Source organism: Athene noctua, chromosome 1 (assembly GCF_965140245.1).
Source record: "Athene noctua chromosome 1, bAthNoc1.hap1.1, whole genome shotgun sequence".
NCBI classification, from domain to species: domain Eukaryota; kingdom Metazoa; phylum Chordata; class Aves; order Strigiformes; family Strigidae; genus Athene; species Athene noctua.
Window position 1 is genome coordinate 33,913,690 of NC_134037.1, and position 27,772 is coordinate 33,941,461.

General features: G+C 38.3%; 1 protein-coding gene across 2 annotated transcripts in view; it reads right to left on the reverse strand.

Moving 5' to 3' along the window:
* Positions 1–27,772, reverse strand: part of LMBRD1 (LMBR1 domain containing 1) — an 86,893-nt gene that overhangs the window by 37,101 nt on the left and 22,020 nt on the right. For both annotated transcript variants that reach the window (XM_074895825.1, XM_074895824.1), the window contains exons 6-8: positions 23,835–23,923; positions 18,687–18,760; positions 910–1,035 (exon numbers count right to left, since the gene is read on the reverse strand). In XM_074895825.1, the coding sequence (XP_074751926.1) occupies positions 910–1,035; positions 18,687–18,760; positions 23,835–23,923 (289 nt within the window). The remainder of the gene's footprint in view (positions 1–909; positions 1,036–18,686; positions 18,761–23,834; positions 23,924–27,772) is intronic.

Below are 27,772 nucleotides of genomic sequence, written 5' to 3' on the forward strand. Positions count from 1 at the left end.
TTCTAGAACACTGAAGGTGCCCATACTGTATTGAGGTAGCCAAGTATCAAATGAAGACTGTTGGAACTGTTTCAACACTGCTGAGGTCCACCGTCACAAAGCACACAACAGCACAGATGGACTGCCAAGACGGAAGTGATGCATATGAATGTCCCCTTCCCCCCACCCAGGGCTGTGAAAACACTGGTCAAACCATTATCTGAAATGCACTGGGATTAACCCTAGCATCTTGTATATAAAGGATAAATCTTATCCTCTTTTGGCTTGTGCTCTTAGGTTGTTAAAAGTGTCCTGCTTACATGAGGCACAGCATTTCAGTGAGCTGCAAAGCCATAATGGCTTTACAAATAGTGTTAACATCCTAGGGATGTTTAGGATTCAGAACAGATTCCCATATATAAATCATTTCTTCATGAAAAGTTTACAACAGTAAGGTACATTAACTGAGGAGAAAGAATATCTGGGGCTCTTATTTATTCATAAAGATGATTAATTGTTTGATGAATCTAACTCATGACAGCTCCATGTGGCAAGTATCCAGTGTTGATAACAAAGCAGCAACAAACTGGATGCCATCTCTGGTAGCAGACTAAGTGAGGTTAATATTCCTAATTTCTACAAAATATCTCTTCCATATACCCAAGCAGGACCTAGAGAAGTTTGAGCATAGCTTGTCAGAACCAATATTAGCTAGACAGAAGTAACTACTGCTGCAGGACTGAAAGAAAACCTGATTGCTACTACAAATGACCATACTTGTTTCCAAATAACTCAAATAACTGCAAGGTAGTGACTTTTGACTTGCTATTCTTTCTTGAACAAAAACTCTCAACAGTATGACCATAAACTAGTAAGCAAGCAAAAAAAAAACCCACACAATTAAGAAAGTGAGAACAGTGAAGACCATACCTTTGATTTAATCCTTAATAAATGTTGTTCCACTTCTTCAATATCTTCAGTGTTCTCTAAACGTTCATAAGCCGCACTGGTAGTTCCCTTAATTAAGTTTAGAGGCAAGGCTGACATACCATAAGCCTAAAATAAAAAAAGCAGCATACAAACTCAAATTTTCTGCCATACATTTCCATCTGATAAGGCTGATGTTATGTTGTAGCTATAAGATATCACTGCTGGCTTTTTTTCTTCCCCAACCTCCTTCTACAGACTCTTCAGGCAATCGATATTTTTTTTTGAGCAAAACACAACAAACATGCTATGCAGATTCCAGAATCTTGCATTGTTCCAAAAGTCCTTAAGTGTCTCAATCACTGAAACAGCATACATGAAGACTTCATATAAGCATAGCTCACTGAAGTTTTATCAAGCTAGTCCTTGGGTTTTTCATCATACCATTTAGCTTCCCAAAATCTTAGATTTCCCACTTGAGATTATAATCAAAACATGTATAATACAGGAATTTCTAGACACTGAACTTAAATAGTTTTAGAGGCAAAGTACAAACAATTTCTTTGTAGTCAGTAGTCTTCAACTTACTTTTAAAATGAAATTACATAGAAAGCACCCGATCTACTAAAAAATGTGGTAAAAAGACAACAGAGGCTAGGCAAACATCTAAACTCAGTTACATTCCAGGACTGCTTAGATACTCATTCACATTTTGTTGGCATTCACTCCTAATTATAAATTCCATGTCATTCAAACTGTTTGCCAGCTTCTACATCAACACTACGCCCAGATTTTCCAGTGGAGAGTCTGTAAGCTTTTCACTAACCTAAGAAGAAACAGATACTTGACGCAAGGTGAACAAGAAAATGCCATTGCTACCCTATGAGTCCTAGAGATCTAGGCCAAAGTCAGAAATTTGTCTAAGCAGTTTAGAGACATCAGTGATAGGCTTTTTTTTACTGGGTGTGGGAGGCTGTTGGTGATAGGTTGTTCTTGGTGCAGAGCTCAGCAAGAAGGTTTTTCTTTTCTTTCTCCTAATCACAATTAACACATGCAATTTCACTAGAGTGTTTGATACCAAACATTCACTAACTTCAGAAGTGAGCACTTTCCTAGAATTTTCACAGGAATACCACTCCCTCCTTCAAGAACAGCTTTACATTTCATACTGAGAATAGACTTAAACACTAGCGTAAGTGACACCATACATGCTGTGAGGTCATGAGCTTTCTGTACACAAGACTTGAGACCTGCTTAAGAAATTACTTAGACAAACTAATATCTCATGCATTGTACTCTAAGCAAGACACTGTCCATTTCATTGGTGTATTTTTCAACATGCCATATACCCTGCCATCAACACCCGCTTCTAAGACACTTCAACAAAGGGGTCATATTTACTATTGTTGTAGCTCAAAACTACATTAACTATTTAAAATAACCATTTCAATATAAGTATTTGACACTGAGCCCACAAACTTCAGTTTCACTCCGCAAGTGACAGTATTCCATTATTTCAAGAAACATTCCTCCAAGTGTCAGGCTCTAAAAGCATGAAACAGAAGTTTAGCACTGACAGCCTTGTCCACTTACTGTGGAATGAGGTTTCTTATGTTCAGAGTGACAATTACCAGTAAATTTTTGGAACAGTATAAGTTAAGTTCAACAAGCAGACAGCACACATGTCTTAACAGGCTTCAAATCCAAGGAAAGAGTGGTAGCTGTTAAATCACTTTAAAGCATTTAAGCAAGGGTAGAAAAGTATTTTCCTTCAAATATTTATTGAAGTATGTATTATCAAAGAACACATTCAGCTAGATATTTGACAACTTGCACTACATGACTTTTTTTGCATAGCTGTATAGTATTAGAGTTGGTTTTACCATTAACTCCTAGAGAGTAAGGTAGGCTATTAGCTATCTGCTCAGCATTTCAGGACTTCAGAGCTGACAGCCTCATTTGTCACCCAAAAATACTGCTAAAAGGTATTTGAAACAGTCTGTAAACAGTGCTGCAAATAAACTCCATTTTTTTAGCTACAAAAGGTAACTGACAATTCCAGTTCCTATGTTAGAGCTTTTTGCTATAAAAGCTATACAAAGGAGACATCATAAGCTAGTGATGGCAACAAAATTTCATACTTTCCAAGACATTCTAAAAGTTCTGGTTTGAACACAGGCATACAACCAGAGAAAGGCCTACCTACAAGATTAAGTACTTTAGGCTATGAAAAGAATTTAAGCTTAGGCTGGACTTTACAACTCTGTCTAAACTGGCTCAGTTCTTCCTTTAGAATATCTCATTTGAGAGCATTAAGCTACCTTTGCTATTTACAGGAGCTAAAAAGTAGTCTCCCCCAATCCTCCTCTTCTCTAGACTGAAGAAATCTCCTTCAACCTTTATGGGTTGCATTCTCCAACTCTAATCACTTTCATAAGCCTCTACTGGTGACTCTACAGCTTTCCAATTTAAGACAGGGGACCAAAACCAGACATGGTATTCCCAAGTGTGGCTTTGAAAGTGCCAAATACAGTGGAATAATCACATCCCTTGAACTACTGGCTATGTTCCTGCTGATGCAAGGCCAGGACAGTGTTTGCCTTTATGGTGCAGGACATATTGCTGGCTCACGCTCAGCATGCTGTCCACTAGGACTAACAGGTCCTTTTTAGCAGAGCCATCCCCCAGCCAAACACCAGCATGAACTGTTGCTTGTAATTAATCCATTCCAAGAGAAGGCCTTAACATCTGCTAAACCTGATGCCATTCTTGTTAGCCCAATATTTCCACCTGTCAATGTCTCTGTGGTGGCTCTTCATTCTATTGTGGCTACTTCTCACAGTTCAATATCATTGTCAAACTATATGACTATACACTGAATCCCATTATCCAGATCATTCATGAAGACTGAATAGTGCTGGACCCATACTGACCCTGAAGAGCTCACTAAGGTCTGGCTGCTAGTAGCGTAACTCCAGAATTTAGGTGAAAGTATAAACAGCATCCAATTTCATAAGTAGAAGGAATGCTGCAATCTAACCAAGGTCCCTCTGTGGTACACAAACACTTCCAGCCAGAGCCAAAGACATTCAATATATAGAAACAAATGTAATAATGAGAGATTGCTATGACAATAGGCCTACACAATTTTACAAACCCAAGCTTAGAGGCCATTATTTCACCATTAAGCAGAGGCTTCCACCTGTTCCTCAAACAGCTACCATTAAATAACAGATACCAAGTATTTACTCAACAGAAATAGTTAAGGAATAAAATTCAGAGTTATAAATGTTCAAAATTTAAGTTTCTACAAAGCAAACTGCAACTCTTGGTGATGCATTGTTTTGCTGGTTTTGCAGATGTGAATTACACACCTGAATGTCAAGCTTGCTCTAGTAATAAAGGCAGTCTAAGTCCTTTCTTGAATACAAAAAGATGCTAATAGTGAGATGATTATGCAACTAAGCCTCCCATCATCAGTGGGGGAAAAGCCACATTGGTCCTTCAAGGTAAGAGTGTATAGAATGAAGGACAGAAAGATGAGTAATCTCATGTGATGTGTCACAGGTCTGAACAGAAGCTGTACTAGCTCAGTTTCAGGGCTGCATTTCCCTTCAGGCTGATGCAGAAGTTTAACTTTGTTCAGGGCAGCCTTAATTTGAGTGAGTAGCAGGAGTTTTTTGGTAGCAGGAGAGGTAGCTACAGCAGTAGTCCCCCGTGAGCACATAATATTTGCCACGTCTAGTGGTTGGAAATACATGCTATGCCGAGACTGAGTTAGTGCAAGCGTTAAGTTATTCATGGACTATTATTTTTGGTACCAGAAACTAAAGAGGCAAGCAATGTATTGAAGACAGTACAGGAAAACCAAAGCTATAAACTAAAACCAAGAGAGGGTTCAGTCCTGAAACAAGTTAGTTTGAACTTTAGAATATGAATAAAAACAGATCAGAAGAGCCTTTTAAGTAGTTAAGACAAGTTAATTTATACACATTAATTTTGATGAAAAGCTATTAAGTCTTGACATATTTATACCACTGAAACAACAGTTTCCAGGATTTATTTTTAGACAACCTTTCCCTACAAGTGTTAAGTCAGATAAGAGGCACTGCACTAAAGAGCAAAAAGTCATCCAAATGTAACAGACAATTAAAGCATACATGGCTGTTTTTTCCACATAGGTTCTTCAAAATGAACTGAATCTAGTACTAAACACTGTTCAGGCTAGTATCATTGATAATACATGCTGCAAGGTTAGCAGCTTGAGACTTTAAACACCTATCTCTACTGTTACTGAGTATCAGCTTCCCTGAAACCTCATTTTACAACAGGAAAATAAAACTAAATTTCTAGTTAAAACAACTTACTTTAGAAAATATTCCCTTCTCCTGAATCCCTACACATGATTCGTATAAGAGATTACCCCCTATCAGTTAGCTTAAGGGTTGTAAAGCTAAACCCTAAGAGCTTACTATCTAATAAGTACAAGTTAGAGGCCTCATCTTTAAGTAGCAGTCTCATTCTGATTTGAGACTGTGCCCACAGGCAATACAGGTGTTATCTCTGGATAGACAAAGTTCATATCTATACTTCAAAGATTTTTTTCTAGTAGGTGGCCTTCTACTCTAAAGGAGAAGAGAAAAAACCCACCAGAACTTAAGCAAAGCAACAGAAAACCCAGCTTACCTATCCTATAAAAAGAACAGTCTAAAAAGCTCTTAAGACTTCTTCATTATTTGTTATTCACAGAAGTGGTAGTTAAGCCTGAGACAACCATCAGTAAAGCAGGAGCCTGTAACTCACATGAAAGCAACAATTAGTTCAATAATGTTTATGCAGTAACAACAGGCATTGAAGAACACTGAGAAGCATACTCTAGCTGTTCTCTCAGCATGCCACTGAACCCAAATATACTCTGTGCTCCAGACAGAGCACTAAAATAGCTCAGAGATTACATTATATTATTCTTCACTTTTCCTGTGTCCCTTCCCTTCCCATCCTGTCTGGAGCAGATCCAGTTATTCTCCTGTCATTCCACAGTTAAGATTCAGAAGAAGAGTTTGTTGTTTTAATCCTTCTATCTCTTGCAGATTCAGCATTTTACAACACTTTGGCAAATTCAGATAACCCATGGCTAGATAAGGGAATAGTCTTTCTTATTCGTCATCTGGTATGTTAACAGTCACTCATAAGCAGAAAATAGAAAACAACTGAAGGTGAGAAGTTGTAAAAAACAAAAATAAATTTTAAAACCCCCCACATTTTACAGAAGTTGCAGCAAGCAACTATGTCTGAGAAACTCCTGATCCAGAAAGGTTTTCCATTGGGAACCATAACTAGTAGTTTAACATTAATTGCATAAACTATCAAAGAGTTCCATTGAAAAGGGTGTATTAAGATGGGAACACCTAATAATCAACCACATCAGCTATAAGCACACAGATCAGTCATGAGAAACACAAAAAACCTACAATATAGCAAATTCCTTTAGAAAAGAGTTAAAGCTAACTTTGAACAGCTACTGCAAAAATCCTCAATCCAGCAGAATTAGTTTAAACTGAAGTCAAGTATGGTTTACTTTCTTCATCTGTTAAGATATGGTCTAATGATTAATTTGTGGCCCAAACAGGATAACCTCTCCTTGTTAGAGATCAAACAGAGCATGCAAATTATTTCTGACCAGTTTGGTACACCGCCAGCACTGTAAGTGAAGTTAGTTTACCAAGTTTTTCTGGTTAAAAATATTTGTATGAATTTAACTTGTGATTTCAAGAAATTATCAGAAAGTACTTGTGTAGAATAGCAGAAAGACTCCCCATTCTACTTTTAGAGGTCAACATATCAAGCAGATGCAGCTTTTAATGATATCACTGAGGTGTTTTAAAAGGTGTATATATAATCTTGTGCAAGAAGTGCAGAAATTAATCCTGACAAACATTTCTTGCATAGCACTGCCCTCTAGCGAAGTCACATCAAACAGCCAAATAAAGATAAGAGAACTCTATTATATCACTTTTATAAAGGCATAAGAAAATGCCCACAGCTTTAAATATACAAACATTCAAACCCCTTTTTTCTTGCAACAGCTCGTTTCAAGGCTTCACCTGGAAGTGTGACCATGAAAGACAAAATGTTCAATTCTACTAGAGTATGATCAAAAATGCATCTATTCAGTTAAACTCTAGTTTAGGATACACAGTGCTTTAAAAAGAAATACAAGTCAAGTATGAGCTAGTTTGTTTCAATATGAGTGTCCCACAAAACCCCCTCCATTTCAAGAACATTTTCATATAGAAAAGATTTTCTGTATCCATAGCCTAATTAGCTTTTTATTTGAATTATGTTAAGCAAGAAGGAAGTCATTATACTATTTATTCCTCAGCAATTTATATAGTTCAGTTGCCTATACTGAACACTATTTTGTATGGATACCATGCATCCTTGTCAGCACTACTTCTGATGGAAGAAGTAAGCTAGTCTAATTAAGTACTCAAGTGTGGTGCACTTCTGTATGTCATATCAATACAGGCAACACATCTGAACTTGTGGAAGAGGAACTAGGACTCCACCTTTCTTGAAAGTGTACCTTTCTTCTCTGTGCAAATAGACTGCATGGTTTTCTTGAAAAGTAATCTGACTACAAGTAATCTACTTTCTCACATTAAAGAAATCTGTCTCCATCTCTGGCTATCTACATATACTATGATTCTAAAGATAAAAACTGGAATTCAAGAATCTTATTTTCAGAACAGCATTAAGCATGGGAAATGGTGACAGTGGTTCATATATCCTCCCTAAACTGTGAAAAGAAGCCTTCTAAATGCATCTGAAGATAGCAGACCATCTCATGGACAGTTGGGTTAGTAGTTTGTGGGTTTTGTTGGGGGTTTTTTGAAAAAGCTCATGTCCTACAGCTTAGAAAAAACATTCAGTATGTCAACTAGTAAAATCTCAGCTCTTTCATGGGAAGTTTTAGTATCCCATCTTCAGCTGCTATAAGAGCACACATTGTTTAATAACATTGCTATAAAAAGTCTCAAAGCATGGAACGGACTAACTGAACCGGTATGTTCAGTATGGCATTTCTTGTGCAATCTATTGTACACAAAGTGTGCACTGAGTACTCGTTTATCTATTTCTCTAACATTGAGCACTATAGTATCTTGCTACACATTCACCTTCATTTTTCGTATTAATGATTTATCTTCAAACATTCAAAGATTGTTGCACTTATTTGTCAGTGTTGAAGGGGACAGAAAAGGCAGTCAATGTTTCTAAGATGCAGAAAGCAAGTATGACAGCCTCTACACTATGGTTGTTCTAGTATGCACAGTGAACTTGTGCTTGCTGGACATATCTGCAAAAAAGTTAACTTTGACTCAGCTGTAATACTGAACATAACTATTTTGCCCAGTTTCCATCTTCTGCATTGCTCCATCAGGGTTAGAAGAGCTCCTTTCAAGCTGCAACTCTAAAGTCACAAAACTATCATTGATCCAGCAGTTTAATATCTACAAATTCTCCAAGAGTGTGGTAGGAATCAGGCTGTTAAGGAACACTCAAATTGGTTTGCTATCTCAGTTATTTACTGCTTCATGGAGAAGTGAACATAATCAAATATCTACATTTCTTATTTTTAAGAATTGACGTTAAACTGATTAATTGGTAGTGACATGCTACTAACTTCTGAATTTTTCAATACCTGTTTGATGTCTGCTTAAAAGAAAATCAGTAGTAAAGGAATGCTTTAAGGTTAGACAGATTATAAGTGGTTTCAAGCTTTTTGGCTGTTAATAAAAATAAGTCAACTGGAAAAGTAAAGCATTCTAAAAATAATAGGTGTGAAAAGGTCATTAAATTTGTCAGTAGACAAACTGAGCTTTGTAATATATCCTTTTCGTGATGGAAGAAAAAGTATCATTTTACAGTTTCATAAGAAATCAAATAATGCTTATTAAATGTTTTGGAAAAACTACAGAGCCAATTACAATCATCCTTCAAGGACATGCTAAATGAGATGCACAAGATCACTCAAAAATTAATCTGCCTATCATTGTGCAAGTAATACGTTATTTTGCCTTGAATTTAAATACCAATCTGGAGCTGACAACAACTATTGCATTAATACCTAAGGCAAAGTAAAACCATTTCAATGCAAAACACATTAATGAAAGAATAGATGCAAACTACATCATCTGTGAAACTGTTTCAAACAAGGCACTGCAGCCCTAATTTATCTTTTTCTTGTTATATTCGATGTTTATAGAAATGGAAAGCTGTCTGTATAAATCAAGGTCATGGATCTGCAGAGTCTCCCCGAGGATAACTTGTTCACACTTCTTACAAAACAATTTTAAATATCAAGTGCTGTACTTCAGTATTACACATGATGTAACACCAGAAAAGTAGACTTGTGTTATTAAAGCAACTACTAATTCAAGATCAAGGTAAAAATTGAGCCATACCAAGAAAAAAGTTTAAACAATGTTACTCATTTAAACATTACAGATGTCTTTTTCAGAAGTACATGTAGTTATGCTCGTCAGTAGTATTAACGTATCTATCGTGAACATTTGTACACTTTTGATAAACCCATTAGATTATTATTTACCCTTAAATAGTAAAAAATTTAGAATGCATACCTTCCCCAGTTGCATCTTTCTCCCCTTCCCAGTCTTCCAAAGTATCAAGAACAGGCTATTCTTCAGTGTATTCACCAAGGAAATGCAACAAGTGTAAGGTTTAGTATTACATTCTAGAAGACCATGCTATTAAGGATCAGCTCAAAGTCACAAGAAACATAACTGCAGCTTCTGTGGCTAAAAAATACTTTTGTAATTTTACATGCATTCAGAGAAGCATGAAAGTTCAATACTTGGTTGTACAAGAAGCAAAACTTACCGATGATGGTAAAAGTAATTTGTATTGCTTAGATTAAAGAGTAAGTATTAAATGCTTGTTGGAGCTTTTTCCCATAACAGGCATATTCTCCCTTCTACTTACAAAAGATGAATCCAAAAATTGCCAGCTATCAAACTATAAGTTATTACTATTCTCTGACATGGGATAGTCTTGCAAGAGTTAGTAGTTACTAAAACATCGAACTACCTACTTTTCTGAAGATGTTGCATACTGTTTTTCAAAGTGACCACTGCACTTTTTTGAACATGTTGTATTGAGGTGAATAAATAATAGTAAGAATATCTAGTAAGTCATTTTCTCATAAAATAACAGGTGTGATGTAACAAAAAGTTGTCCCTGAGTTAAGTGAGGTTATAACAGTAAGACCAGTATTGTGGAATTAAAATTAATCCAATAAAGAACCTCTTACTGTCAACCACTGTTCTCTCAAGCTTTCCATCAGCTAGAGCCAGAGAGGACATCTCATACCCTGAGGTACACCACAGTAAGTGTCACCCATTGGTACTACTGCTAAATCCTGCACATAGTAGACAGACTGCAGAACCATTGAGGTTGGAAGAGACCTCTGAAAGTCATCTGGTCCAACACCTCTGTGAAGCAGGGTCACCTAGAGCTGCTTGTCCAGGACCATGTCCAGATGGCTCTTGAATATCTCCAACAAAGAGACTCCACAACATCTGAGCAGCCTGTGCTTGTGATCAGTAACAGTGAAAAAGAGCTTCCCAATCTCCAGATGGTTCTGCCTGTGTTTCAGTTTTTGCCCTTTGTCTCTGGTCCCATTGCTGGGCACCACTGAAAAAAAAAAAAAAAACTGGCTCCATGCTCTGCACCCTCCCTTCAGATATTTGTACACATTGGCAAGACTTTTCCTGAGCCTTCCTCTTCTCTAGGCTAAACAGTGCTAGCTCTCATCTTTTCTTCACAGGAAGAAAGTCCCTTAATCATCTCTGTGGCCCTTCACTGTACCCGCTCCTATAGTTCCATGTCTCTCCTGGATTGGGCAGCCAGAACTGCATACAGCACTCCAGGTGTGGCCTCACCAAGGCTAAGTAGAGGGGAAGGATCACCTTCAACAACCTGCTGGCAATACTGCTCCTAACGCAGCCCAGGGTACCACTAGCCACCTCTGCAGCAAAGTCGCATTGCTGGCTCATGATTAACTTGGTGTACACCAACACCCTGACATCCTTCTCTGCAAAGCTGCTTTCCTGCATATATTGGTGTCTAGCTTTGTTCCTCCCCAGCTGCAGGACTTCACACTTCCCCTTGCTGAACCTTGTTGTGTTCTTGTTGGCCCATTTCTCCAGCCTGTCCAGGTCCCTCTAGATGCCAGCACAACCCTCTGGAGTACCAGCCATTCCTCCTAGTTTTGTGTTATCTGCAAGCTTGCTGAGGGTACTCAGTCCCATCATCCTAATCATTAATGAAGATGTTAAACAGGACTGGGCACAGTATTGACCCCTAGCATATACCACTAGTGACTGGCCTCCAACTAGACATGTCACTGATCCCCATCCACTGGGCCCAGCCATTCAGCCAGTTTTCAATCTGTCTGCTCATCCAGCCCATACTCCATAAGCTTCTCAATGAGGATCTCATTGGAGACCCTCAATATGAGCCAAGTTGGGCTTCCCAATGGGAATCTGGAAAATGCACATCACTGATAAGAGATGTTAGGATGTTAGTATAGTGGTATGACAAGAACTGAAGGCTGAAGTGGGAAGCATTACTCTGAAAACAGTTTAGTTCAAATGTGTTCTTCAGAATACTACTTTTGAAGCTTCAAGAGTTAAGTGCTATGAATATCTGTACATAAACTTGCTTTTCTGATATTTTTTTTAAACAGTACTATAGCAATAGGAACAAGGAGTAGAAACAGTACTCACCTAAACTGTTGTTACAGTCAATTTCAAAGAAATCATGCTGTTAAAACAGTATTCTGCTTTACCACACACCTAATCAAGTTGGGTTTTTTGGTCCTAACCTGTGAGTTAACTTTTTACGGAGTGCAGCAAAGTTTTTGGAAAAATTACATAATCCAATTCTGTGCCCACTTCCTAATAAAACAAGTAACTTGGAAAGAAAAACTGCTCATTGGAATGGCTATAGTAAAAAACCAAAACCAAAGCTAATAGAACAAAACGTTTATAGGGCAAATGTAAGAGGCAATGTGAAAATTTACTGTTACGGACTTTTTAATACAGTGAGAGACTTGTCAAATACAATTAAGATGTCTGTTTTAGCTTACCCTTAACACACTATCTTCAAAATGTTTAGCCTCATGCTAGACACCTTTCATATTCCTTTGCAAAGAAGTGTTAGAAAAGCTCTCTTTCTCATGCAGAAAGCTAACACTACTGAAACATTCAGACTCATGAATCATGGTCCAGAGAAGCCACACTGTTACAGGTCCAGAGAAGCCACACTTGCCAAATTCTGCAGATTGTCCCAAATGTCATCACTTGAAGAAAAATTTGCTTGTTCCAAGCGTGGAGTTCACATAGTCTCTCTAAACACTTTTTACTTCTCCTATTCATCTTCCTCGCATCTCATTTCTATTCTCATATGATTGGCATGGTGTTAAAAAATGCCATAAAACATTTCATTTGCTCCTTTATATAAATGTTAGCTGTTGACTCCTGAAGATACTTCATAGCAAGCATAAAACTTTATTTCAAATCTAATTTGAATACTTGCTTTTAACCAAGAACACTTGCAAAAAACATACACCATCTTCTGTATTAAGTCATCACTGAAAGTAGTTCTGAGGAAGCCCTGACCTTCCCTGGAAGAAGCAACTCCTACATTAACTCCTTAAGCTGGTAATTTTTATGTTAATACCCTCCCAGTGATTTACCTTCAGGGGTAATATTCAATACTCATTACTAATCCTTCTCCAAATTCATAACTAGTGTTTCACAGAAATTGAGGAACTCAGGAATTTTTCATACCAAGTAAATTTAATTTCTCTAGCATCTTTGGCTTTAACAGTGTATTTCATGCTACCCCATTCAGAAGCTAGGGAAAAGCTCACAAGTCAGTGAAATTCTGCATTTTTCTTCAAACTATGAGAAAAGCTCTTCTCTGTATGTATCAGTAGGTCAGATTTGGTGACCTGATTTTTGATTTTTGAAGCCATAGAAAATAAAAACCAGCAAGCTAATATAACAACAACCACATCAAACTGCAGTGTTATGTACCTTTCTATGACACTCGGTAACACAAGTCCTCAGTTGTCAGCATCCAGCATAATGCTTCAGTTTGTGCTGTCACCCATGCGCACCCTCCCCACAAAAAAAATCCAAACATAACAAATGTTACAGTATTGTGTGGCCTGATAAGTAGTCTGTTCTTTGTTGCATGAATAGCTCACCAAGTACTTCAGAGTAATACATTAACTCAAGCTGGGTCTTAACAGAGGTCCAGAACACTGGGCCAATACTGACAGTACTCCTTGAAAAATAGATTTTAACTATATTGGTCATTGGGGTAAATTTGTTAGTTCCGTAGTTTAAACTGCAGCCATTTACAATCTAAATAACACCAACCTTCTGTATCCCTCCTCATGCAGAAACAGGAGAATATGCTTTCATAAAGCCTAGGAGCATACACATGCAGAGGTGATCTTTTCCTTTCAGTATGTACTTAAACTCAAGGCTGCCTGCTGCCAGTGCCAAAGCCTCAATTCCCCAACTTCTCATAGTATTGTATATTACCACAATGTAGAAGTGCAATTTTAGAACAGCCGTAATCTAATTCTTCACACTGAAAGCTACACAAAGCAGTATTGTTAGCCTATGTCTGACTAATTGTCGAATGGATAAATTGTACTCCAAGCAACTTAAATAGAATCACTTGATTCATCTGTTTCATGGTATTCTCCCACAAATAACATTTTAAGATTAAATCAGTCAACTGCAGTCAATGCAGGCACAGCATTTGTAATTACTAATGTAACACAAAATACTAAAAGTAGGCATTCAATGTAAAACTGTTCTTAATTAGGTATGAAAGCATTTGCTAACACATCACTTATAATACAACCTTCAGGAAGTGTTTATTCAAAATAGATTTTTTTCGCTGTAGAGTAAGAAGGTGAATATGAGTATACAGAAAACCAGAAACACCTGTTCTAAGCTTCCCTTTAACAGTACAATTGCAACACTGGCAATGGAGCAGACTGAGGATATTCAGAAGTCAGAGAAACATCAAAAAAATTCAGTTATGACTGTACTACAAATCCTCAACTCCACTAGTATAAACCAAAGAGCTGAGATCACCAATGTTCAGAGATAAGGAAACTCAGATACCAAACATCATGTCCCCATCTATTCTCTACCCTTTTTTCCAATCATCTGCTAAGCATTTGAGGAAAATTTTGAAGTAGCTGTCTTTGTTCTTGTGTTCACCCTTACATAAAGGTATTCTCTTTTTGTGCTTAAAAAAAAAAAATCACCATTCATTATCAAACAGTGGTTTGATGACTAAGCACAAAGGCCTCCCACCTTTAGGAACTGGGACAAACAATTTGATAGACATGCAAAAGGCTGGCTGAAACACACAGGAGCTTAACTACTTGTCAGATGTCTAAAGTCAGAGGCAAGAGTTACAAACAATGTCTTACCGACTTGCCTGTGTACTAGTGCCTTTGTTTTATCTAGAGGTGATTTATGCAAGACTAATACAGCAAAGCACCCCGCAATGCAGAGAAGTGGGAAGTTACCAGAAGAAAAACAGTTACTCCTTTCAGAATCATGCTTCTCTTACCAAGTAGAGGTAGAGGAGTAATCCAAACTAGTAGAGACTGAGCCAACCTTTTCATAAAGCTTCAGGAAACACGACACCCTAGGAATTTTTCACTGCTGAAGTAACTACTGCATTAAGTCATACCCCTGGGAAAAGCCCAGCCCACAATATTAACTGGAATGCAGGTACATGGCATCCACATACAGTCAAGGTCACACTTGCAATTCACTCTTCAGATCATGAGAGCTGCACTGCTCATGCTGTTGCAGGTAGAAATTGCTTACATATGGAAGCCTGACCATCTCTGGCAGTAGGCAAAGTGTTATAATAGCACTAGAACATAAAAAAGCCTATTCCTGCTCAACTTTGAGAACACAGAGCTTCAAATAAGTGGTTTTTATTGACTGTCACATTTGTACCTCAGCCTACCCATGTATCAAAGCCAGCTCATTGTTTCAGCATAAGATTCTACAATTGCCTGCAAATAATGACAACAAACACTGAGGTGGACAACCGCCACCTCCTGTGTGAGCTTATCCCTAAAACTTCTGTGAAACAGCTGCTCTATTTCTCCCACCCTGCCTTAACACCTACTGTAAAACAGAATGGATAGTTTCAGAAGGATCAAATACAGCTGTTAAAACCAAAGTAAATAGTAATTTCATGCTCCAGGCATTTGCATGGACAGCTAAATGGGAGTTTTCAAAGCAACAAATTAGCCTAAAATCTCAGTAATTAAGGTTTTCAGAGAAGACTATTTTAGTTATCATACTTGACATTTTGCCTTATATCCCACCCAGTATTGTTGTACAAGTCCTAAATAGAGCAAGACTAAGGCAACAACATTGAGGACAGAGGTATTGTCTTCATCTGAGAAACCAAAGACAACCCAGCACACTGAGGTTATTGAACATTAAATGGAAGTTACATATTTCCAGGTTCAGCTAGTTCTGAGGACAGAATCATATTGTGAGACTCTGCTGAATGGTGCCACAATTGATCTGTGGTCAAAAATAAATAGGGAAATATGATAACATCAGAAGCAAGGAACATTAATATGTTAAACTTCCAAATGCTACTTTTAAAAATATCATTTACATTTCATTCAGCAGTAAATGTGCAAGATAAAACAGTCTTGCAATTTAGATGCTTATGGATGTTTACTAACAGTTATAAAACCATACTTGGGTAGCTCTTTGAAAAACCAACACTGAGGATACTCTCCCAGCTAATGAGTTTGTTTTAATGTTATCTCATGGAGATTAAAAAACACTACATGTGCTCTGCAGTAATGCAACTGAACAAGAGATTAATCTTCCCTTCCATAATTAAGGGAAACAAATTTAAAAGCTGACATGTTATTACAGGATAAGCGAAGGTCTGGATCTTTTTTGACCAGCACATTATCTAGATGTCAGTAATATAGTCTGAATGATTTAGTAAACCACGTCAGTCAGAAAAGGCTTAAAGTAATAACATTTATGATTTGGGTCAAGGTAAAGCACTTCGTGGGCTGAAAGCAATTTAGATCACCTGAGATGCCTACTAGCTGACCCACCAAATTGTTGTCCTACCTTACTGCACAGAGCCTGATCACTGAGCTGCCAGTGTTCTGATATTTACATCTAAGAACCTGTACTGAATTGCCTCCCATAATCCTGCTGTAATTTACACCAGCTGAAGTCACTACTATAAAGAGAAAGAAAATCATCAGCTATGCTTGTTATTCAATTTAGATTTGTTTAAGAGTCTAAAGGTAGCATTTAGCAGGTATTTTACCCCCTTACCCAGTTATGACTAAAACACTCTTCCCTCTTTCTTATATCTTTGTTCTACAACAATTTTATCTATTTATCCTTTGCCTGACAAGCTAGCACAAAACACTTCCTTAGCTAGCAATGCTTCAAAATAACTTATTGCATGAACTATTGTTACAGAGCCACTTAAAATTCACTAGCAAAGTTATGTGGGAAGAACTTCACTGCGTTAGAGCCAGGCTGCAATGGAAGAGAAAGTTATTTTAGCAAGGACATGACTTTAAACATTAAAAGCTATCAGGAAAACACTGACTCCTCAGAAGTTTTAAAGCTTTGTCTGCAGTTATCTTAGGCTTCAAAGCTTTACTTTTGTTACAAAATTTTACCTTGATAACAAGTTAGTACATATAGCATTAAAAACAGGCTGATTATTCAGTGACTGAAGGAATAGAACAGATTGGAAAAAAGCAGGTGACCACATGAACACCAAGTGTTAGCAAAAGTTACTAAGTCAAAATGGTTCCTTACCTTTCCACCTAAAAGCAAGAGTCAAGCAGTTCAATTAACATAGCCTTAACAGTATGATTTACAATCAGTTACAGAATGAACACTTCCAAACCCTTCTAAGCCAGAGAGAACTACAATAATCTAGTTGCATGCTTAGAGATAATCAGAATATTCCTGAGGCTTTAAAAAACAAGCCTCTGAACAGTTTCAAACTACTTTTAACTTTTAGCTATTCTTGATTTAAGGCACACATCACAGAAGATACTGCAGATTTTTATAGCTGAATCCCAACCTGCACAGATATCTACTCTTACTCAAATTCTAGAAATAGAGCTCTGTGAAGCTATGCCCTGTTAAAGACATAGCTTTTTCATTTATTGAATGAAGAACAGCCTTTCACAAAAAGAAACCATTATGACTGAGCATATTGTGCATGCTTTTTTATAAATAAATTTATTCTGCCAGACTTTTCATTGTAGAGTTCTGTAGAGATAAAAACATCAACTTAGAAAAGTCGTAGTAAATTCAGTATTATAGACTGATGTCACATCCCAATTTCTTGGTATGAAAACTCATATTTGCTGATTCCCAGTTTAGGATTAAGGTGAAACAAGACCAAGGATTCTTCAATTCACACCACTATTTTTATTTACTCACAACAGATACTGACATGAATGTAATGACATTACTTAGTCAGTAAGCCTTGCAACCTCTGCAACAAGCAGTAAACCTCGTAACATACACCAACAAACCTTACAACATACACAGACTAGCAGCACATCTTATAACATGCCCCAACAAGCTGCAAACATGCATGGACAAGCCCTGCCTTAACATGCAGGAATACAGGGATAGAAAATGAGAGAAAAGGAGAGAAAGAAAGAGTAAGAGAGTAAGAGAGCAAGAGAACAAGACAAATAAGAAAGATTTCACCAGTCCTAGTTCCAGCACTGGTCTAGCCAGCCTAAGGGTCCAGTTCGAGGGGCACAGCCACCTGGGGCTTTGAGTCACATCCTCTCATAATTCCTTGCCCCTCTTCCAGGTGGGCACTTGGACTCATTAGACTACTCAGGCATCATGAACACCCTAGGCTTCTCAAATTCTTGCTTTGCTGCATACATAGTTTGTACCTTCAGGTTCTTCTGGAAATGGGTCGGTGGGGAAGCCTGGGGGCCACTGGGGAGTTACTCCCCCTCTCAGCAAGTATGACCATTTTCTGGCCTTTCTTCTTGGCACATGTGTCACATGAATGGCTTCTTTATTGGCTCTTTATAGAGTTGTTCAAGATTGTAAAGTTCAGCCTCAGAAATGTGTGGTCCCACCTCTGCAGGACCCCTTCCTCTCACTGCATCTTCCCACCATTATCTGCACAGCCCTGATGTTTCCATAGAAACAGTTTAACAAACTTCTTTATCAAATGTTTGAGACATTAATTATGGTTTCATCAGACCATCACAACTGACCAGACCAAGTCTAGGTTACACCATCGTTCAATGCATAAAGCAATATTTAGTTCTCCACTGCTGTATGGACAGGAAAAGAGACAGAAGTTTAAAATAGGAGGAGCCAGTAAATGTGTTACAAGTCATAAGGTATAATGTGACCTCCCATTGTAGAAACATTAAAATTAACTTTGATCTGTGTTCAGGTACTGAAACAGTGGGTCTTAAGTGTGCAGTAAAAAAGTTATTCCTCTCATTCCAAGAACTCAGAAGTAGTGTTTCAAACCATGAAAACCCAGAGCTAGAAAACACTGTTGGAACTATCTAGTATGACAGTTTCCTGTACAGATATAGCCTGTAATAACTGCAAGTATGAAAGTAAAGGGCTGAAATTTTCATAACTTACTGTGTAAGTGATAGCTGCCAACATTCCAATCACAGTCAAGGAACTAATGGAAAACGAAAGAGCAGTCAAACCATCTGAAAAAAAAAAAAAAGCCTGTTGAAAATTCTTACAGTGGAGTTATAAGAACATTTCTTCCTGATTTGTTTTCCTGAAGACATTTAAGTTCATTAAGGAGGAAAAAAAATTGAGACAGTTACCAGCCATAACAACTCAGATGAAAAATTCACTAGCTTTGTCAGCAGTAGATCCTCCTCCAATACTGCAAGAATAGGACAGCCATCTCACCTCTGCTACAAGTTCACAGATGTTGCATTCAGTCAAGTGGTTGACTAGCCACTAGTGAACTTGCTCCCACAGCTGCCTAATGTCTCTTCAAGACTTATTTCTGGCCTCCACAGGGTGCTGTGGTAATTTTACACATGCATTCTGGATGGTTCATCTTGGTTTTGTTTGTTATCACCTGTTTTCTAATCATAAAGACTAACAAGAGAATCAAGCAAGCACTGATCCTTCAAACAACCAAACAAGCCAGACTACAGGCCTCAGCTTCACTCAGACGACATACAGTCAGATATATAAACTGGAAAAAGGTCAGAGGACTAAGGAATTGCTGTAGCCTTACTATGACTCTAGAAATGAAAAGGGATAAATAAAAGTCTCAGCAAGCTCATCCCCAAAGGCAAACTCCCTGAATCCTTCTACATAATTTTTCACAACAGACCTGTCTGTACACTCACTATGCAGGCCACAATGTGGCAAGGTTTTTTGATTAAGTAGTAGCATAGAAACTTATAGGAGCTATCATCCAAATTAAGCAATCAATCTCAAGTTTGCACCCAGTCATAAGAACTAGGCTACTATTTAGGGTTCTCCCCTATGTCTTCCCCTCCCCTCTAGTTAAGCAATTTAGAGCACAATAGCCTTTTTTACTCACACAGAATTATTAGCGAGTTTCCATTCTTTTTTCTTGAACATAACATCAAATATTCACAAACTGAGAAATACTGTTATAGTTATCCTCTCAGAAGCTGAATCTTTCTTCTGACAAACCCTACAGAACTCCTTCCAAAAATACCAAAAACTAATCTAATAGCACAACTAAATCCAACTTCACAGCTCAAACCTTTACTTTGTTATTTTCCACAGAATCATCTAGGTTGGAAGAGACCTTGAAGATCATCTAGTCCAACCATTTTTGCTAGATAATACCAAATAACTTCCCTAAAACTAACAACAGTATGTATGTAAGTTTCAAATACTACAGCTATGTTTATAACTGAAAATAAAAAAAAAAAACAAAACAACTCAGCACTATTTCCCCTTCAATACTTGTGAAAATTTTACCTATGTTCTGAAGTTTAGGGGATAAACCACACAAATAAGTGACCCCTTTTTATAACATATTACATAAGACCATATTTGATGATCCTCCTGTACATGTATTTGAATCCAACATTTGATATCCATTTTAAAAGTTTAAATTATGTTCAGTGGAACAATAAGAAACTGACTGAAAAATTGATAATTGTATACCAGAAGTATATTATCAGGCTCTGCCTCTGTGGGTGAGTTTGCATTCCTTTTATAATCCCATTACAACTGAATGGACATAAAACAAACATCCAAAATTAAGATCTTTGTATTTCTGGGTTAACTGCAGAAAGACAAAGGAAAAGGATAAGTTAATATAAGAACAGGAAAACAGGTTGAAGTAGAGACAACACGGAAGGATTTTGTCCTTATTTCTCCAGCATCTGGAGCACAAAAGAACCTTTTGCAACCATTCTGACTAGGGACTTGATGGCTGTAGAATAGCTCTACAAGAACCCTGGGGGGTCTTGACAGACAGCAATCTGAAGATAAACCAGTGTGCTGTGGCAGCACAGAAGTCCAACAGCATCCTGGACTGTACCATGCCCATCTATTAAGGGATCAGACCATACAGGGAATACCATAACCAGTTTTGAGGTCCCCACTACTGGCAAAATTGATAAATCTGAGAGAGTTAAGGGAGAGCTAAATTGGTCAGGGGTTGTAGCACATGCTACGCAGATATGTTGAGGGAGTCAGGCTTGTTCAGGCTGGAACAGAGACAGCTTTGGAGAGACCTAATATAGCCTGCCTGCTTATCAAAGAGGTGGAGACCAGGCTCTTCGGTGCTGCACAGCAGCTGAGTGTAAGGCAATCATACCCATGTTGGATAAGAGGATAATTTTTTTTTTTTTCACCATGAGATTAAAGTCTCCATTCCTAAGGATTTTTCAAGAGCCAGCTGACAGAGCTCTGCACAACCTGGTCTGACCTTGTACCTTCTTGCATGCAGGACATTGGACTAGGTGACCTGAGGTCTCTTTAGCCTTAACTATCCTATGAGATTAAAAGTTACAAGAGAATGCTGGTAGAGTCAGAAATCAAAAACAGACTTCCACAGCCAAATCTAGCATCTTCATGATTAAAACTTCCTAGAAAAAAAAATCAGCTACACTACACTTGTATAGCAAAGACATGTACAGATCTGAATATTTAATTGACAGCCACATCAAGGTGGCCTAGAAAAGTTACCTTACATCTCAACTACTGTCACTACCTGGATAAAGAGTTAAAGCAATATTTTATTCTACACTGTCAGAATTTTTGTGAAGCAAGAGAAACACAAACAAGCAGACAGCTGAAATTCTGAAAGAGCTATGCACTTGCCCTCCCTATCTCCTATGCTTGCAAGCAGAGCTTACCGCAAAGCACATATGATGAAAGACGCTGAAAGGGTGTCAAAGGCAACAAGGGCTTCTTCAAGTATGTAAGTGGAAAAAGGAAAACAAGGGCCTGTTGCTGAGTGAGGCAAGGGCCCTGATGACACAGGACATGGCTTCAGTAAAAGCCAATCACACCTGACAAATCTGGTTGCCTTCTACAATGGGGTTACAGCATTAGTGGATAAGGGAAGAACATCTATCTCTTATCTCTATCTCTTATCTCTGATATCATCTATCTAGACTTGTGGAAAGCATTTGACACTGTCCTGCATGACATCCTTGTCTTTAAATTGGAGAGACATGGATTTGATGGATGGACCATTTTGTGGCTAAGGAACTTGATGGATGATCATAACTCTCTCAGTTCAACCAATAGCTTGATAGACGTTTGAGTGGAGAGCAGTGGCAAGTGGCATTCCTAAGGGGTCAGTATTGGGACTGGTGCTATTTGACATCTTTGTTGGTAATATGGACAGTAGGATTAAGTGCACCCTCGGCAAGTTTGCTGATGACACCAAGCTGTGTAATGTGGACAACACACTGGAATGAAGGGATGCCATGCAGAGGGACCCAGGCAGGCTCAAGAAGCAGACCTATGCAAAACTTGAAGTTCAGCAAGGCCAAGTGCAAGATCCTGCATATAGGTCAAGGCAATCCCAAACACAAATACAGGCTGGACAATCAGTAGATTGACAACAGCTCTGTGGAGGACTTAAGGGTATTAGTGGATGAAACGCTTGGTATAAGCCAGCAATGTGTGCTCACAGCCCAGAAAACCATCCTGGGCTGCATCAAGAGAAGTGTGGCCACCAGGTCAAGGGAAGTCATTCTCCCCCTCTACTCCTGCTTGAGTGGGTCCAGAGGGGGCCATGAAGATCATCAGGGGACTGGAGCACCTCCCTTATGAGGACAGAGAGTTCAGCCTGGAAACCTCTGAGAAGACCTTATAGCAGCCTTCCAGTACTTAAAGGAGGCCTACAGGAAAGATGGGGAGGGACTCTGTCAGGGAGGGTAGCAACAGGGCAAGGGGTAACAGTTTTAAACTGAAAGAGAGTAGATTTACATCAGATATAAGGAAGAAATTCTTTACTGTGAGGGTAGCAAGACACTGGCACAGGTTGCCCAGAGAAGCTGTGGCTGCCCCCTCCCTGGCAGTGTTCAAGGCCAGGCTGGACGGGGCTTTGAGCAACCTGGGCTAGTGGGAGGTGTCCCTGCCCATGGCAGGGGGTTGGAACTAGGTGATCTTGAAGGCCCCTTCCAACCTAAACCATTCTATAATTCTACAAAAAGGCTGAAGTACTGAATGTCATCTTTGACTCAGTCTTTACCAGCAATACCAGACTTCAGGAAACAGGCCTGACAGACCAGGGGAACAGTTGTAAGAAAGATGCACCCTTGATGGAAGAGTATTAGGTTTCAGAAACTGGACATACAAAGTTGATCAGTCCTGAAGGGATATACCATGTGTTGACAGAGCTGGCAAGTGTCATAGCAGGGAATTTTTAGTCAGTACAAAATTCCTAGAATAATGCAGGATACTACTGGACCAAGGCTCGTAGCATTATACTCTAAAACATTCAGACAGAAGCCAAATCTCTGATACATAGCAAGAGTGACACAAATATTTGCACACTTATGCATTTGGATTAATGTTTGTTAAGTAACTTTCATTTACCATTTTTCTGGATACGTTTGGAAAGTGGTATCAAGTCTAAGCTCACTTATAAAGCTTTCTTCACATCTTTGCTCTGAAAATATACCCTAAATACATGAACTGCATAAGCTAAACATGAAATACAACTTAAAGGAGTTTGGCTTTCAGAATAGTTCTTTATCTCCCTAGCATAAGAAGTATAACAAATGCAAACAAAACAATTTTAGGAGAGGTAAATACTAGGAGCACAAAGGGAAAAAATATCATAAGACCCATAGGATTTTCCTGTCTAAATAGACAAAACCACTTATGAAAGTCTCATGTGATACTGCTGTGAACAGCAGCACCACATTAAATAGGTAAGCACTTGGAAAACATCATATGATAAGATACACACTCACCATACTCAAGTTCACTGATTTTAGGATATCCAAGTAACATTTAAAAGCTGTGTTGAGTGAAGACTCCATGGAAGTAGGTTCCCCTCCCCACCATTGATATCATTAGAATCCTGCTGTCAAATGGGGACTGTAATGAAAGCAGACACTGGCAGTGTCTCCTCTCTGTACTTGAAAGACAGTTCTCATTGTTTGAACAAAAGAGAACAATCTTATTGCAAAGGTGAGCAGTTAAGAGTTAGAAAAATGTCACCAAGAAAGCAAGTTTTCTTGTTCAACGATGAGTATGTCAAAATAAGTCAGCAACAAGTTATACAAAGCTCAGAACAAATCTCAAACTTACGACTACTTCCAAATTCTTCAAACAGGAGCTTCACTTTCTCCCACTCTGTGGAATTCTTCTTGTTGGGAATATCCAGAGGAACAAAAGCACTGTAACAAAGCAAAAAAAGTCATATCACCCTAATTAATCCAGTATCAGAAGAATTCTACTTCCAAGTTAAGAAAACAGAAATCCATTTATTCCTGAAGAAAAACTGTATGACATCAGGTTTAAAAAATTCTGAAGGTGATGTTTCATTTTAATCACATTCCCCTCAAAGATTGTACTAAGTCAGAGTACACATGTGTGCAGAATCAGGTCTGAGGTCAATGAGGTGATTTTCTATTTACCAGTCCTAACCAAGGTAAGGACCCCACACTCAAACATCATTAGAAGATGTATTAATCTGATTTACTATCCTAGTTTGACTCACATACAGAGGAGTAAAGACTTTAAGCATCAACTGAGACAAATATAAATCACACTTCAAAAAAAATTAATGATTCCCACACCAAGCATTAAAGGGACATGTTTATCTTTCATTATTACAACTAAAATAACACATTTGCTGCATTCCTTTCCTTGTTGTGTAGCTGGCCCAGAGAAAAGAATCGCAGAGAAATTCAAATATTTTTGACCTTCCAGTAATCGGAGACAAGAAAGAGGACTCAGATGAATGTCAGGTAGAACAGCCTTCTGGATAGGTGATAGCTTCCAGCTGTCACTTGCCCCATCTAAAGTCCACTACCTCCATAGACAAAACATCTAGTTTTGTAACAACCAGAAAACAAGTACCTCCAACACCAGTGTGAAACTGTAGCTTCCAGACATAAAACCAGAATGCCTACAAGTCACAAGGAAGTCAGATTTGGAGGGAAGCTTTTTAGGTAAGGAATGCAAGACCCTGACCAAAGTCCATAAAAAACCAACATTCACAAGTATCTTTTGGACTTCTGTAAGAAAGAGTATGCAATCAGATCCCTGCTTGAAGTCCCAATAAACAAATGCATAACAAATATGCATCTTCTAGCAGCATGCCTCAAACTTCAAGTATGGAGCATATGCATGTATTTCAAAAGGTAAGTGCTAAACTAACTACATGCACTTATAATCATCACATCAAAACCAAAACAGCACTCTGCAAGCAAAGTTGAAAAAATTTAAAAATTAAAATCTTAACTTTTTTAAAAAAAGTTTGATTTTCAGCTTCTTGACTGTGCAAGAGCTAGATTAAGGCTTTTACTTTAGTTGATTAAAAGCATTTACTTAAGTTGATGCATGCTTGCTGACTTTAGGTTTTGTTCTTATATCTGCCTCTAGCAGTATTTCCCTCTGTAAAATAGCATCCAGGCAAAAATCAAGACAGGTATTAACATAGTTAGGCAAAATTTCTACTTATGAGAGATAACAGATATCTGCAGGTTTAATTGCTAGAAAAGGGTTAAAATAGGAGACTGGGAAACTACATGACCTCAAGTCCTTTTATTTTAGGATCAGTATGAATTTTCTATCTGTGGACCACATGCAGGGAACAAATGAGATGGAAGAACATCTTAGGATATTTATAGCTTGCTTGAATCCTCCCCCCTCCAAGAGCAATAAGGTTAAAATTTTCTGAGACTACCTACAACCAGTATGTCAAAGGACACCAATCAAAGCAGAATCCCACTATATACACTCTTCAGTTAGTACTCAGCTATATCATGACTGGAGATGAACAGACACAGAATCAGGTGTCCAAGTTCCATGCAACAAGTGCTTCAAAGGAATGCAGAATCTATGAACTGACACACCTCAGACCCAGGCAAGTAGGAATCCTATTCTCCTCCCTGCCCCCAAACTAGTAGCAAACTAGCCCAAAGGCTAACTAGCCCACTTGAACAGAATTTTGGCCTCAACAGGCCACAAGAAGAATGAGACCGAGTTAACATGCCCAGCCATCTACAGACCTGCATCCAGTCCACATTCCCAAAGGATCTCTGAAACAGAGCCCACCCCTTGCACCACAGCACACTGCAGTTTAGGCCTATTCTTCATGCACACTAAGCAAGAAGAAATTTGACAGAAGTCTGGGCTATTTTGCTGTGTCAACTAAAATGGTCAACACAGCCTGAGGGCCATAGTAGCCATCAACAGAGTAAGTTTCCATGCTAAATAACTCCATTCACTTCATCGCTGTGACGCAGTACAAGTCAGTCCATTGACAGTGAGCAGAGTACAAGTGCCAGTGTAGGGTTTTATAGGTGTAGCTGAGAATTCAGTTAATGCAGGTGTGTTTCCCAAAACACTGCAAAGAACTCCAATGGAGCAATGTAAACATCAAGGTAAGAATAAGATATACCTAAAGTTCAAGATCAACATAGCTTTTATGGTTTCTTTGAGGACTGCTGACCAGGAAAGAGGTAGGGATTTCTCGTCTAGATCTATCTTCAAAAGAACCAAGCTATTGACCTGTTTTAATTACACAAATTACTTTTAAATCCATCAGAACAGAGGTTGTCTTGATGAGACACCAGTCATGTAAGCACAAAAAGATCAACTATTTGCTAGGCACTTCACAGAAAATACTCCAGCCCCTCTTGCTCTTGTAAACTGTGTGCATGAGTGTTCTAGTCCATTAAGCCAGCCTCCTAAAATTAAATTCCATACATAAAATTTCAGTCTGTTTTAGTCTTAGTCTGATCCTGACCACCAGCAAGAAAATTTCCTGCTACTGCCAGATACAGGCAGCAGTACTTCAAGACTGCTTCTTCACTACCACATTCAGTTGCGCCCCTCATGTAGAAGCTTCAGCTCCAACACTTACCTCTCTTCTATCACACTGGGACTTCTGAGGCTGCTCTTTGCCCTTGCTGTGCAGACAGCTGACTAACTTTAAGACAGATAACTTCTCTAACAAGGATGTACATAAACACTGAGACACCCACTTTTTAAATATATATGTAACTATTCTAGAATCAAAGTTTACCTTTTTCTTCAGCACAGTCACCTAATTTGCTTCCCAAACTGAGCTGTTCAGTCTTCTAGCTTCCCTTAAAGGGAACAAACAAGAACTATATTCTTCTGTAGCAGCATCTTAAGTAGCAAGGGTGCTTTCCCATTCCAAGGGCATTAGGATGATACTACTATTTAACTACTATTTAATCATTATCATTTTAAAAGAAAGGAAGAAGCCTCATACATATAACAGCAGAAAAACTGTTCCATTAGAATCCAGAAATACTAAAACTTTATCAGTATGTAAAGGGGTTTGGCCTCTCTGCAGCAGATAGTCCTGCTGTTTAGATCAGTAGGTTTCAAGTCTGCACCTATGGAGAAGCATGGTTCAGTAACTTAGTCCCAGGCCAAGTACTACACCTGTCTGATTTGCAAGTCAGTGTCACTATCATATGGCACAGTGTTGGGGGGGATCATGGAAGCTGCTGTAATCTACAAATTGTGAAAACTTTAAAGAACAAGCCTAGGAACACAGAGGACAATTCAGAAGTCAAGAACCAAGTTCCATCTTATTGGAAGAGAGGAACAAACATGCTTTGAGGATTCAGTTGACACCTACTAGAGATACTGCAAAATTTTCTAAACTGGATATATTTATTATACAGCATACACAATGTATACCTATGATGTGAGCCAAGAGTCAGAGAAATAGCTTTCATCAGAAGCTTTAGTAGTATTTCTAGACCATAATTAAGCTAACAAACTCCTTTAGTCTCTCATGATAGCAAATGTTACTTTCAATTAAAAGCACAGACTTCTTAGAAATGCATTTATCAAAACTAAATCAATAATCTAATAAGGTGGTATATAATTAGAAGTGTTAATTTCACTCTAGTTTCTACTTGACACTCCAGTATTTAGATAGGGATTATTTATCATACATTTTGTGATTTTTACCAACTTTATTGCTGCAGTCAAAATGCTAAAAAGCTTATGACACAGCATACATGAGAAACATCCAA